At 50.1% G+C, this 13,291-nt stretch overlaps 5 protein-coding genes across 5 annotated transcripts; 3 read left to right on the top strand and 2 right to left on the bottom strand.

The window, feature by feature from the left end:
• The first annotated feature begins 9 nt into the window (after positions 1–9).
• B0J16DRAFT_328825 (HotDog domain-containing protein) lies at positions 10–1,571 on the top strand. The gene is made up of 3 exons (XM_046126263.1): positions 10–217; positions 294–994; positions 1,055–1,571. Exons 1-3 carry the CDS (start codon positions 121–123, stop codon positions 1,073–1,075), a joined length of 819 nt encoding a protein of 272 aa, XP_045989317.1. The 5' UTR covers positions 10–120; the 3' UTR covers positions 1,076–1,571.
• Positions 1,572–1,950: 379 nt separating this feature from the next.
• B0J16DRAFT_409271 (Adenylylsulfate kinase-domain-containing protein) lies at positions 1,951–2,738 on the top strand (the record flags this gene model as incomplete). The annotated part of the gene is made up of 2 exons (XM_046133076.1): positions 1,951–1,958; positions 2,123–2,738. 2 exons carry the CDS (start codon positions 1,951–1,953, stop codon positions 2,736–2,738), a joined length of 624 nt encoding a protein of 207 aa, XP_045989316.1.
• A 119-nt stretch (positions 2,739–2,857) lies between these two features.
• B0J16DRAFT_25935 (uncharacterized protein) lies at positions 2,858–4,634 on the bottom strand. The gene is made up of 5 exons (XM_046123208.1): positions 4,035–4,634; positions 3,888–3,982; positions 3,745–3,836; positions 3,190–3,682; positions 2,858–3,140 (listed from the first exon to the last, which is right to left on the bottom strand). Exons 1-5 carry the CDS (start codon positions 4,327–4,329, stop codon positions 2,934–2,936), a joined length of 1,182 nt encoding a protein of 393 aa, XP_045989315.1. The 5' UTR covers positions 4,330–4,634; the 3' UTR covers positions 2,858–2,933.
• Positions 4,635–5,106: 472 nt separating this feature from the next.
• B0J16DRAFT_25910 (uncharacterized protein) lies at positions 5,107–8,283 on the top strand. The gene is made up of 2 exons (XM_046123204.1): positions 5,107–5,297; positions 5,355–8,283. The coding sequence occupies exons 1-2, from the start codon at positions 5,282–5,284 to the stop codon at positions 8,054–8,056; spliced, it is 2,718 nt and encodes a 905-aa protein (XP_045989314.1). The 5' UTR covers positions 5,107–5,281; the 3' UTR covers positions 8,057–8,283.
• A 763-nt stretch (positions 8,284–9,046) lies between these two features.
• Positions 9,047–10,702, bottom strand: B0J16DRAFT_352504 (uncharacterized protein; the record flags this gene model as incomplete). The annotated part of the gene is made up of 2 exons (XM_046129259.1): positions 9,047–10,280; positions 10,341–10,702. 2 exons carry the CDS (start codon positions 10,700–10,702, stop codon positions 9,047–9,049), a joined length of 1,596 nt encoding a protein of 531 aa, XP_045989313.1.
• Positions 10,703–13,291: the final 2,589 nt, after the last annotated feature.

Genomic DNA, 13,291 nt, shown 5'->3' with positions numbered 1-13,291 from the left:
ACTTTAAATATTATCAAAAGCCGAGGCGTCGCATCAACATCTTTTTTCTTTCTTTTTGGTCTTTTCCTCTCCTTGTTTGATCTGTATATTTCGCTGTCACCACAGCTTACTTTCTTCACCATGTTTTCTCAACAAGTTGGTCGCAGTGGACGTCTTGCGACGCAATCATTTAAACGGTTTACTCGCTTTACTCAGTCCCGCAGTTATGCGACAGGAGGTATGTAACCCCTCTCCCGCTTCTGTAGAGCAGTCACATATCCAAGCAACGACATACTGACAGAATGGTGCTATAGCAGCTACAGCAGCAGCTAGTGGCGCTTTCAAGAGAGCAGCCGGTATGCTGCTCGCCGGCGTAGGCGCAAGCACAGCAGGCGGTGTCGGAACATGGTACACGATGCACTCCAACGGCATGGGCTTTCACTCCGACGAAGAGAGCCTGCGACGCTTTGTCGCCAACCATGAAGAAGCAAGAATGGTGGAGGAGACCATCAACAACCACCCGCTCGTCGCAGAGCTTCGCGCAAACCCCGAACTCACCGAATCCCGACCACACATGAAGATGCCCGGATCATACCGAAGTCGGAGCCTGACTGGCGGAGCCCTCATCGGTGAAGGAAAGATGCCAGTGCCACCTTATGCGTGGGTTGCGCCTGAAGGCAAACAGCTTGTGTCGGTGGCATACGTTGGGGAGGATCTGTGTGGCCATCCTGGTATCGTACACGGCGGGTTCCTGGCGACCATGCTTGATGAGGGTCTCGGACGCTGCTCTTTCGGTGCGCTACCTCATAACATCGCTGTGACGGCAAATCTCAACGTCGATTACCGCAAGCCGACACCAGCGGGAAGCTTCTTGGTTCTGCGAGCAGAGACATACAAGGTGGAGGGTCGCAAGGCCTGGGTTAGAGGGCACATTGAATTGCTGGCCAATCCAGGAGAGAAGCCAACAATAGTGGCTGAGGCGCAAGCGCTATTCATCTCACCCAAGTATGCTGCGGTAAGTGATACATGTCTTGTGACACCATGTCTCAGAATTGTGACTAACATATCTTTGTAGGTGATGCCCAAGATTGGTTAAGAAGAACTTGACATAGACGACCCATGGATGATGATCTTTCAAAGCGAGCGAGTGACGGATACAACTAAACGGTATAGAGTTACGGTATTCATTCATATAGAGAGCCTGGTATTGGCATGCAGAGTATTAAATGAGACGGTGTTACAACATGTTGAGATAATAGATAGAGAGGACACTTTGATTTAGGCTTCTGGAGTTTATACCGAAACCATAGATCTTTATAATGAGCCTGATTATTAGACTTCTACAAACCCTTCAAGTAGCCATCTCGCTTTTTCTGTTTTACATGTTGAACTGGGAGTTAAATTTCTTGCAGATTCTGCGGAGTATAGAAGCAGGCCTCTTCATCATCGCTATGGGGCCGACTTCCGGCGCGTGGGAGAGACCGTGGAGAAGCCGGGTCCGCGCCGGGAGATGGCAGCCACTCAACGAATGAGCTTGTACGGAAAGAGGCAGGGCCTCTGATGTCGCCATCTCGGACAGGAGCACTCATAGGCTGGGCGTACATAACAATCCTGCCAAGTTGGAGTACCTAATGGGGAGTCTGTCGCAAAGACTCCTGCCGCCCGATGACCCGATCACGACATCCTGCGGCGTTGTTACGGGACTGGAAACTGCTTTCCTGAAGTCTAATAGGGTGAATCATGCACGGAAGGAGAAACGTAACCAAGTACCATGAGTTTTTTATCTCTCAGGTCGTGGGGAAGTCGCAGTTGGCGTCACTTTTGCCCGATTATTGAAGTCTAGGTAGTAGGCAGTACCTACTACCTACCTTGTTACCATTTCACTCCATCCTCTTATACAAGACTTTCTCTCCTCTTTCTTCATCTATTTTCTATACCTCTTCTAACGATACCCTTTTATATATGTACACAATGGCTACGTAAGTTCATCACTTCCTCCCATCACACATGGAAGACTTCAATCTGCCCCTCTGTTTCTTCTCATTCCCCTCCCCCTCCAAAAAATCAATTTTACCCCGCCATGATATGCGCATCCCACCTCAACACCAATGTAAACATCACCAACTAACAATGACTTCCACAGCAACATTACTTGGCACCCTTCTTTGTCGCGCAAGGAGCGCAATGAGACCCGCGGTCAGCGCGGTCTCACCATCTGGTTGACCGGTCTCTCCGCCTCTGGCAAGTCCACCGTCGCCACCGCTCTTGAGCAGCACCTTCTTCACCTGGGCGTCGCCGCCTACCGTCTCGATGGCGACAACGTTCGTTTCGGCCTCAACAAGGATCTCGGATTCTCCGAAGCCGACCGAAACGAAAACATCCGCCGCATCTCCGAGGTTGCTAAGCTCTTCGCTGATTCTTCCACCGTTGCTATCACATCATTCATCTCGCCTTACCGAGCTGATCGCAAGGTCGCCCGTGACCTGCACGAGCAGGCCACTCAGGGTGGTGACGAGCCCATTCCCTTCGTTGAGGTTTACGTCGATGTGCCCCTCGAAGTCGCTGAGCAGCGCGATCCCAAGGGTCTCTACAAGAAGGCTCGCGCCGGTGAGATCAAGGATTTCACCGGAATCTCTGCTCCCTACGAGGAGCCTGAGAAGGCCGAGATCACTATCAAGACTCACGAGAACTCCGTTGAGGAATGTGTTGCCCAGATCGTCGAGTGGCTCAACGAGAAGGGTTACCTCAACAAGAAATAAGCATGTAAATGATGATTTGTGTTTTGCGTTTCAAAAAGGGTAGATAGGATATTACTACTATTTCGACCTCAGGCGTCGTCACATATAGACATGATCAAAGTGTAGAATACAGGCGTCTCATCATGCATGCGAATTGTTCTATCGTTCTGCTTCCCTGACTGCTTCCCCTCCTCTTACTTCTAACCATGATAGTCGCTAAGGGAATTCGATTTCGTAGTAAACGTATGCTGTGTATTCATGGCCCTCGCCGGTTTGGAATCCAGCGGCCGCCATCTCTGAACTCAGTGCAGCGTCGTCCTTGGTGATCTTACCACGCTTGTCTCTTCCAAAAGCGTTGCCGCCGAGGAAAGAGTAGTTGGAGTCCAGGGCTGTCTTGACTTTGGGGGCTAGCTTAGATGTCGTCTGCAAATTCAATTAGTGTCGGTTACACTGACAAGATTGGACAACTCACCTTGACCAAAGCTGTCACGTAATCCAAAGGCAGACCATATCGGAGGACTGCTTCAACGAAGACTCGAAGGGTTATAACGTGGATCCAGATCATGACACTCTCGCTCCAGCCTGTTCGTCCCATACGCAACGCTTCTCCGCAAACCTTGCGCTCCTCGTTGGTGACTCGATCGAGCTCCCTTTGCTCCTCTTGTCGGCCACCTTCAACGTACTTGAACTGGCGAGGCGTCCACTTTTGCTCTCGGCACTTGGCAAGAAACTCGGCGCTGTGTTTCTTGAATGTCGCAACGGCGTAGAGAACAAACTCGTCATCCTTGGCGACCTCGACAGCCGAACGAGGGACGACCATGGGAGCTAGTGTCTCATAGCCCTTGAGAAAGTCCTTCTTTGCATTTCCAGGGACAACGATGAGGTGCGTCTCAATATATTCAGAATCCTGGACGAGAAGAGCCGGATCGACGATAGGGGTCAGGGACTTAGTGGAAAGGTTGCCGCTTTGTTCGAGTTGTTAGTGATCCACGCCACAGAAACGCTTCGTACACGACAAGGTACTTACGTCTGACGCCTCTGCAGCGTCGCAAGGTTTGTCTTGACTGAGTTGTACTGGTTGAACTTCGTCTTCACATCGGTATCAACATTGGCAAGCTCCTAATGATAGCTGTTAGCCGAAGCTCGGGAGGTGGCTGATGGAATGCATGCCTTTTGCAGGGTGCTGATGAGTTCTGCCAGGGATTTATCGGCTCTGTATCGAATCTTGTTCCAGCTGAACGTGCTCACGTATTGGTCAGTCGGTTCTATCGCGGACTGTTAGCAACTGACCAGACTCGTATAATGCGCGCGACTAACTATCATTGACCATCTTATACTGAGCGATACGGTCCTCGTCACCCTCCAGCACGTTCTTCAAAGAGTCGGCGACCTTGGAAACAACTGCCTCGCAAGAAGCTTCGAGCTTTGTGAGCTCGTCTGCCTGCTGCACGAGAGCGTCTAGGGTGCCGATCTTGAAGTCGGGGATGTTGAAAGGCAAGACGGAGCCATTATCGTTGGAAACAGTACCGCGCAGAGATGAGATGGCTTCATCACGGTCGCTCGAGTCGAAAACGCCCTGGGGCAACGATAGAAAAGCGTACTTTGTCGACATAGCTGCAAGTGAAAGCAAAGAAGCCAGATAGGATGGGCTACGTCGAGGTTGTTGAGGATATCTATTGAAGTGGACTGCGGAGTAGTTCGGGGGTGACGCCAGCAAAGGACTTGGATAGCTCTAACTCGGTGAGAGCTTTGGCGATCGCGACTCGAATTCACAAGCTCATCGACAAGCAGCGCTTGACGATATCCTCGTTATCCAAAGAGAGCAAGATGGGATCGGACCGTATTGCGTTGTTGATGTAAAGGAAAATAGTCAGGTAGGTAAGGTAGCTGAAGTTGCTAGCACTGCACCGCTACCAGACAGTAGAGCTTACCTATTGCTGGGCAGCGGCATGGATGTTGGTTGACCTTGGGATCGCTCAAATTGTGGCTTGTGGCTAGTGAGCTATGACGAGCGAGTGTGGCTGAAGGACCACCGCGGGAAGGCACCTGCAGATAGATAGATATATTAAATCAAGCTAAGATGCACTGTCAGAGATATCCGTTATATGAGCCTTCTATTTATATATAATATAAGGCTCTTGTGCACCATAGATATCCGTCATATATCGTATTAGGCGGCCCTTTCTCGTTGAATATTATTGCTACAAACAATCTGTTCATTTGATGTACTACCAAGCTAGCAGGTAGTATCCGTAAGCTACTACCTACCTATATACTAACCTAAAGATGGGACCTGCCTGCCTAACCAAGTAAAGCTGGGGGTAACCCAAGTCTGGATCACGGGGGAGGGGCCTTGAATGGCTATCATCCACTTATATCTGTTGCCAACATGGAATTCAATTTGCGACAACACCAAGATCACAACCTGCGAGCTATTGGTCGGCGCATTTTCGACGTCGCAGAGCCTGGCGCAGATGATCCCTCGTTATATAAACGACTGCTAACATAGCCTTGATGTCCCGTAGTGTGGTACGGAGACTATAATTCGGGCTCAGACGCTCGCCATGTCCTTTGAATCCCGTACGCGTTTTTGAATGTCTCTCCGAATCCACACACAGGCTGACAAACATTCTAAAGCTTCTCATAATAAAGTCGCGGCCAATCCTGACAGCCATGCATCTAACGAGCGCCGCGTAATGACTATCAATGCTTCGTCTACAGCTACTGAAGGGACTGCTGTAGAGCCTGCTCGCTCACGCTCGGAAGGAGGAAGCGCCTCATCTGGTCCCCAAACGAAGACGCATGTTAAAGGGGACGAGAAAAAAGCGCCCTTATTCGGCACTCTGAACCCATATCACGATGGCCGCATACGAACTCCAGTCCCAAGCAAGCTCAAGGGCAAAACAAGTGGGAGTCAAGGCAATTTCAGTGTCATGCAAATACACGTCCAGAAGCCAGAGATGACGGCGCGCGATCTTGCGGCTAAGCGTACAAGTGAAAGGACTGCTGCTGCTGCAAGACTTGCGAGCGCTCAGGAATATCGTCACCCGAGAAGATCTCGGCAACAATCTGCAACTGCCTCCCCAGCCCCGGGTCCTTGTGTGGTATCCCACCCCCGTTATTCAATATATGACCCTCGTTCGCAACTTCCTTCAACTATTCAGCCTACTTCCAGGTCAGACTCTCTGCCCTCTGCTGCTGCTACGAACAAAAGTCAAGATAAGCCGTCGAAGGGGGAGGGGGTAACAGCAACAGATACCGTGCTAAACACCAATACCCTACAGTCTGGAAGTCCATTTACGAGATCAAGTGATATACGTGGGATGAGTACAGAGCGTTCTAGTGGACCAGTTGCTGAAGAGACTACACAAGAGGCCAATGTCGAACAGACAGAAAACTCAGTCGTGGGTGATGATTCCTTACAAGACATCAGTTTGGAAGAGTCAACCGAACCATTCACAACAGAAGAGTCCATACAGACACCCAACCCGGAACATACAGGTGGGCTAATGGACGTTACGGAACAGGTCAACGGGGAACAGACAAGAGAAATAGCAGTTGTCACACAGGAGCCCAACACGGGCTATGCAGCCAGGCCAGCACCTGCATCACAGTCAGAGTCCCATTCCGAGTCTCCGTCTGTGTCTCTGTCTCCTTCTGCAGTCAAGGCAGAACAGGCTCGCATCCTCGCACTCTTTCGGGATATCCAGCCAAAGTTCATTGTAGGCCAGCTTACCAAAGCTTTGGTTCATTTTGGAACAATGTCTGACGTACCTTCGACTGATGGAAGCCTTTTCCCTCAAAGTGCTTCCAAGAATGGCCCAGGCGATCTTTTGGTTTCTTGGCTATCTGAGATTTTCCCTGCCGCCCCTCTTCTGCCACACAAGCAGAAGAAGTCTTCAACGGGGAGGCCACGAGGCAGACCAAAAGGGAGCCTCAATAGCTGTAAGAGGAAGACAGCTGGAATGCAAAATTCATATACTCCCCCTGTTGGTTCATTACTCAATATACACGAAACGACTAGCACACAAAACACAGGGTCTAAACATGATCCTAACGAATTGCCACAAGCCACTAGTACCCAAAGCCCAGGTGTTCTACTACCGCCTGTTCCAGCCGCTCAAAGTCTGACAGCTGGTGTTGCACCGACTTTACCGGGACAGGGAGACGTGCCACCACGGCCCATCGCAAGCACTTCAGCCCAGGTTGTTGCGATTCCACGGATGAGGCCAATCATGCCCGCAACTGCGTCTATCATACAAGGATCGGTACCAGAACTGGCATTGGGAACCAACCGATTACCGATTTCAAAGCTGACACCAGCTCGACGCAAGCCGCCTACAGGCAGGCCGCGTGGTCGACCTCGTGGTTCGAAGACTAAGGCAAGATCGGTAATAAATCCACCAGGCCGAAGGTTTATCGAGGCAGAGCAAGTAGCGCCACAGTCTGGTGTAAGAGCCAATGATGCTAACCGGTCAACATCTGTTGACTTGACATCGTCCTGGAAACCTGGCTCTTCAGATTGCGGTACTAGAGTACCAAAGCAGCTGAATAGTGGTCCAACAAATACCAATGAAGGAACCGATGTGCATACAAATCAAGTGGTCACCAGCATGGCACAGCCAGATATATCTAACTCATTTGGCGGCATTGACAAGGAAAGAGCAGAATTTGACACTGAAATTTCTAGTGCCAGCCAAAGACCTTTGGCGCCTGAAGTTTCTGGCAACGGTGGCACCCAACTTACAGCTTCGAAGAGGAAAATTATCTCACAGCAGGCTCTTCAAGATGACACTACCGTTTCGCCCCAAGCCCCCAAACCGACTGTGTCGCCAGCCAACAGTTTCTCTGTTGAGGCACAACAAACAAAGCGGCGTCGTCTATCTCAGGAATCAAAGCACAAAACCTCTCTGAATCCAATCGCGACACAATCAAGTATGCTGGGGGGTGACTTGAGCATGGGGGTCCAATTGGCTCAATCACGTCCCTTACAGCAAATGCTAAAGCATCAGTATCAAAACTGGAATACAGAGATTTCCCGTCAGAGCCAACAGCCTCAGACTCGACAGAGTCCTCAGCTGCATTATCAATCCCAGCACCAGCAGCTTCCACCAGATATGAGGCCCGAAACGGGTAATCAGTCGTCACAAATGTCTTCTCCCACACCTAACAGACCTTACAGTCAGCTCATCAGGACTCCTGGTCGATCAGCTATATCGACAGTGAGACCACCTTTGCAACTCTACTCAGCTACGCCAGCGCCTATAGCCAACATGAGCATTTCAGCGTCCATGGCAAATTCAGACCAAGGTCAACAATTGGGTGATCAGGGTTGCTAGTATGAACAGAAGCGTCGTCAAGAAAAGCAGCCACATTCAAGAAGGCACTGTGACTTGCAGCTTCACCAGCCCAACACCAGAGCTGCAAGGGTGCCATGGCCAGGAAGAAATGGAGGGAGAAGGATGTACAGACATCCGGAGTGGCATCATTTAGCTATTCGTGTTCTCGGATCATATAGTCTTTCTGGGCTCGATAAACCCCAGAAAGTCGTGTGATGCGGCTTACCACGGCGAAAGCATGATGTTTGCACGGAAGGACGGACGTAACGCGAGTATTGTACACTTGCTGCTAACATATGATTGTGCAATCTAGCGGGCGATTCTCCTCAGGCCACATGTTATGAACCACACTTCCTAATATGTACAACACAATGAGGATCGCATTTCACGGAGTCTATGATTTTATGCTTGGCAAGGATATATACCCAGATGATTATATTCGTTCTCTTTTGATTCAAAGACAGACCTCATGTCTACTGCTAGAATACACGAATGCTCCAGCCTTTGAGACAATAAAACCGGGAAGCACCATTCCCAAGCAAGGCCACCCAAGAGTCTTCCTTCTATAGGCTGTGAGATGATGTATGTGCTGGAACAAGATCCCCTCCCTTTGTCTTCTCATTGGAAATGACAGCCAATTATCAACCCACAAACTCTGGGGTTTTGAACTGTTCCGGATGACATAGTAATAAGACGAATATTGAAGTAACATGAAAAGGAAAATAGTCGTATAGACAATCGGTATCAATATGTAATAGCCAGTGCTCCTATCAGTACCACGCTCGGCAACGCAGCAACCCTTTTCTCCGCAGCCGATCAAAAAATAAGAAAAACGCCGTGTAAATGCTCAAGAACCCTGTCTTTGACACATGCATGTACCCAAGTAAAAGTAGTAGAAGTAGTCATGGTATAACTTCTCAAAAGGACGCTCGCCAATAGCAAACATAGAAAACGAAAAATGTCCACCGAAGCCAGTGCAATATGCACTATTCACTCCGCATCGTCATCAGTGACACCGACGGGAGGCCGCACGGAATCGGGGATGCTGCGGCCGTACCACCATTCGTCCTCTTCGTCAAGCCCATCCTCTCGGATCAAGTCGAGCATGACCTGTTGGTTGCGCTTGATGTCTTGCGGGCGTTCAACAATTCGGCGCCGGAGAACAAGTGCCTCAGCTGTAGTGAGCCATATTTGTTGCAGTACAGGAAGATCGTTGAGGAGTGCTTGAGCCTGTTGAGGGCTCAGAGGAGACATGGGGGCGCCGGCAGATAAGCTCGTGTTGAAGACGAGGCTAGCATCCCAGTCCATGTTACCATCTATAGAGCCCGAGCTTCGAACCTTGTTCAATGCAGCACCAGATGGCCGGGCTTCACTAGTAGACTTCTTGCGTCCAAAAAGGCCTCGTTTGGGTTTCGATGTCGACGTGGTCGACTCGGTCGAGGGGGACTCCTTGGTAAGAGCGCTAAACCAGGTGTCCACAGCACCACGGCGGCTGTTGTATCCTTTAATCTCCCAAAGCCTCTCTACTTGTCGAAGTCCACCAATACATAGGATTGCGACGTGTACATCGTCAGATGGTTTCTCTCTCATATATCCACGGAGAGACCTCTCGACTCTACCCACGTATGTTGGTGGTCGTAATCTTCGGCAAAACGACGATATCACAAGCGGAAATACTTCGTGAACCCGCAATAAGGTTTGGTCGTCGTACATACTCATGATTTCGGCTTCGATAGGGTTGATAGTATAAGGTTCGCGTTTTAGGCCTTTGCCGTCGTTCTCAGCCATTCGCTTTAAATATAGTTTTCGATAGGTTTCAAAAAAATGAAATATTGTGAACAAGAGAGGGATCAGTCGTCGTCGCATGCGTTCGTTCTGGGGGGCAAATGCCATTCGCTGGGCTTCGGTTTGACGAAGAAAGATATCTTTGGTAATCCATTCGCACATCAGGAAAGCCAGCTTTGCGGCGACGTGCAACCGATGCCACAGGCCGCATAGATGTTGGAAATTGATTTGAGTAGAATCGGTGATAGGATAAAGGCGTGAGGCATAAGCAGGGATGTGGTGTTCAAGATGGTATCGAGCAATGGTATTTTCGTTCAAGGTGACAAGAGTATGCCACGATTTAGAAGCAAGTCGAAGATTGAGTACATCCGTCAGTGGTAAAGCAGAAATGATTTGAATTTGTAGCTCGTTGGGCAGTCCAAGAAAGAGTTGATCAAAACTAGCACAAATGTCAGATATGAGCTGGAGGGACTCGGATCGTCAGCGGATAATAAATTACCTCTTTCGTGTTGATTCATTGGAAACACGGGGAGCGCTGGTAGTTGGAGAGTTCGATTTGGAATGAAGTATGGAGACCTTGGAGCGTAGGCCGAAGAATCGGGGCCTCTCACGCTTTGGTTCACCATGCTTGATAGGTTCAGTATCGGCGGTTTTAGATTCTCGCAGCGGGAGGATGAACTTCGACGGCAATGGGGTGGAAGCGTCGAGACCGTTGTGAGGTGCGGGGCCTTGATGTTGAAATTGTTGGTGTTGTTGCTGATGAGCGTTAAGCTGATTCAACTTTTCGAAATAACGCTCTGAAGCGAATTCGGTTATATGTGGCGGATCCATAGCCATGGTACGCGGTTGATGATTCGCCATGATGACAGGTATCGAGGAGGAAACGGACGGCGTTGGACGTTGTCGAATAAGATGAAGGCGCAGGACCTACGAGGTGAACGATAGGACGGTGATGTCTGTGTCGGGCAAGCCCAAATGGCTGTAGACGTCCGTCTCTATTGCGCACTGAACGAGAATAAACTGGACATGGCGAGAGGTAGAGCGATTTGAAGAAACAGAGGGATCGGGGAAACCGAGAACCGATGCCGAGAATTCGGAGACGCAAAGTAATCAAAGTGAAGAAATATGGACGAGTCGGTCGATATCGTGAGGGCGAAGTCGTGGTGTTTCGAGTTGATTTGGATAGGAAAGGATAGGACAAGATGGGGTAGGATGGGATGAGTTCAGGCAAAGTGACGGGAGAGTGGGAAGGATAATGGTACAAGGAAAGAGCGAGCGAGCGTAGTGATGACTACCCAGGAAGGAAGGGGACTTTCAGGTACAAGGATACCAAGTTACGGGCAAGCAGAGGAGGTACGAATCCGGGGGAGAAGGGAAAGGCGCGGAGGGGTGTGGGTGTGAGCGTTTCTTGAGTGGCGGGCACGAGGAAAGTGGGGGCGTGAGTTTAATGGAACTCCACAGACGGGACGATAATGAATTCGAGAAGAGAGAGGCAGGTGCAGTTAGTACACGAGATATAGAGGTAGCGAGCCATATCAGTGAACTTTGGATATTGATTTAGACACAAGTATACAATTGAGATAAGAGCCTTACTCTATCTAAGGATAATCACTCCAGCCGTGGTAATGATGATGTATCCCAGTTATTTGGATACTTCCCGTGTCTTGGGATCAAGATGGCCTCGAGACATACTGTACGGTACCTATCTGATAGGGTACATTCCATTTCGCTGGGCTGATGATGAACATAGAAGGAAGGAAGGAAGAAAAAAGAAATTTTAGCACCGAGCCGACCAGGCCAGGCCACGATGATGGGGGGACGGACCGACCGGTCGTGGGTGTGCAGTGGGCGGGCTAGCCTAGGTAAGTCGTTACTTACGCTATTACAGCACATCACAGCGACAGTTTTGCAGTTCAAGACAGCTAGCGCAACTGATGGCCGCCCAATGCAAACGCTTGGTTCGCCTCAAGCGGCGCTTGGCCGGCCAAACTGTGGAGAGTCTCTGGCAGCTGTGGGGGTGACTTTGGGGCCCCTTTTTGCACTGGCTAGGCTAGGTACAGTAGGTCTCTCCTTCTCTCTCAGTCTGGAGAAACGGCGTGAGTAGATGGAACCCTCCCCCAGCGCTTTGGGCTTCCCGTCCTGGAGAGGAAATCTGGGCAGGTTGGACAGGACAGGGCAGGACCCAGAATGACGATGGAAGCCCTCCACTGCTTTACGCAAATCTCCCCACAATCTGAACAACAGCAGTTTCCATTAGCATCAGCATTCCTCTTGACCCTGAAATGCCCGCGACCAGCTGACGTTGGTGATGCGTCTGCCCTCCACTCCGACGCTCCAGAGCGTCGCAGCGTACAGTTGCTGCACAGTAAAGTCACCGCACCAGTGTGCTCACTCTCTACAGTGCCATCTATCCTCGACGATCGTCAATGAAATTCCCGAGTCGGCCCAATTGGCCGGCCCTATTCTGCCCATCCGTTCCATTGCCATGCGGCGTCTACCGGTGGGCTTGCAGCTAGGAACTTTATGTGGCGTGCGCCGCTATGGATGGGTTGGATTGGGATAGGATGCGATGTATTGCCATGAGACGCAATGCGATCATGGCTTTCCCGTCAATCGCTCCCAAAAGCGTTATCGACAACGTTATAGCGCTTCTGCATTGGATGCCCTGACTATAGGCACTTTACTCCGTTCAGATTACCTCTAACAAAGATCCCGTAAGATGGGAAACTTCATCGCGCCGTTCATTAAGGCACAGAAAGCTTGGACCTACCTAGCTTAACCGATAGGCTGGGGGAAGAGTGAGAAGAAATCGGCCCTGAGCGGCTCTTTGTTTTTTTCTTACGTCCGTCCATACGGATAATGGGACTTTTTTTTTCCTTTCTTTCGAGACTTGGGGCTGGAGTGTTCCTGTTAGGTTTTCTTGGCTGACCTCGCTAGCATAGAGGCTTGGCTCTTCTCCGGGTCTTCACCGGATCCGCCGCCCGTTCATATCTCGGTCTATCCTCCCTGGATTGCATTTAGCCGGACGAGATAATGGGTCTATACAAGATTAGGTGGCAGACTTTTTGCTTGTATGGATGCACTTGCTCTCCTTGGTCTTATCATTTTTGGCATCATCCAGACTCGGTCAAATGATAAGACGAATGGCAATCCCTGAGTCAGGAACGGATTGGATGTCGTTGCATATTCTACCAAAGTGCTGGCCGAATCATTGATCGAACAGAGGTCTGGTAAAGCCTGCAAGCGTTTGGGAACTTTGAAGCAAATAACTGCGCTATGGCGATGACGGCAACGATGGTGAGGCTTCGGATCTTGGCATTGGTATCGGTAAGTTCTTGACATGAGCTAGGTGATATCTATGGATGAGTCGTCACTTGTTGAAGTGTGTATCTATAACAGATCTGGTTCGCCGGCGAATGGCCTCATTCATAGTGGACTTCGTTGCTCACA

Source organism: Fusarium flagelliforme (assembly GCF_020744385.1).
Source record: "Fusarium flagelliforme strain FIESC 12 MPI-CAGE-AA-0113 chromosome Unknown B0J16scaffold_1, whole genome shotgun sequence".
NCBI lineage: Eukaryota > Fungi > Ascomycota > Sordariomycetes > Hypocreales > Nectriaceae > Fusarium > Fusarium flagelliforme.
This window is presented reverse-complemented; position numbering and strand designations above follow the sequence as displayed.

Excerpts from the sequence above, each read along its gene's own strand:
- B0J16DRAFT_328825 (XM_046126263.1), top strand. The coding sequence starts at position 121 with ATGTTTTCTCAACAAGTTGGTCGCAGTGGACGTCTTGCGACGCAATCA. Across the intron at positions 218-293 it reads CCGCAGTTATGCGACAGGAG|CAGCTACAGCAGCAGCTAGT; the intron begins GTATGTAACCCC and ends ATGGTGCTATAG. Across the intron at positions 995-1,054 it reads TCTCACCCAAGTATGCTGCG|GTGATGCCCAAGATTGGTTA; the intron begins GTAAGTGATACA and ends ATATCTTTGTAG.
- B0J16DRAFT_25935 (XM_046123208.1), bottom strand. The coding sequence starts at position 4,329 with ATGTCGACAAAGTACGCTTTTCTATCGTTGCCCCAGGGCGTTTTCGAC. Across the intron at positions 3,983-4,034 it reads GTATAAGATGGTCAATGATA|AACCGACTGACCAATACGTG; the intron begins GTTAGTCGCGCG and ends AGTCCGCGATAG. Across the intron at positions 3,141-3,189 it reads ACGTGACAGCTTTGGTCAAG|ACGACATCTAAGCTAGCCCC; the intron begins GTGAGTTGTCCA and ends TTGAATTTGCAG.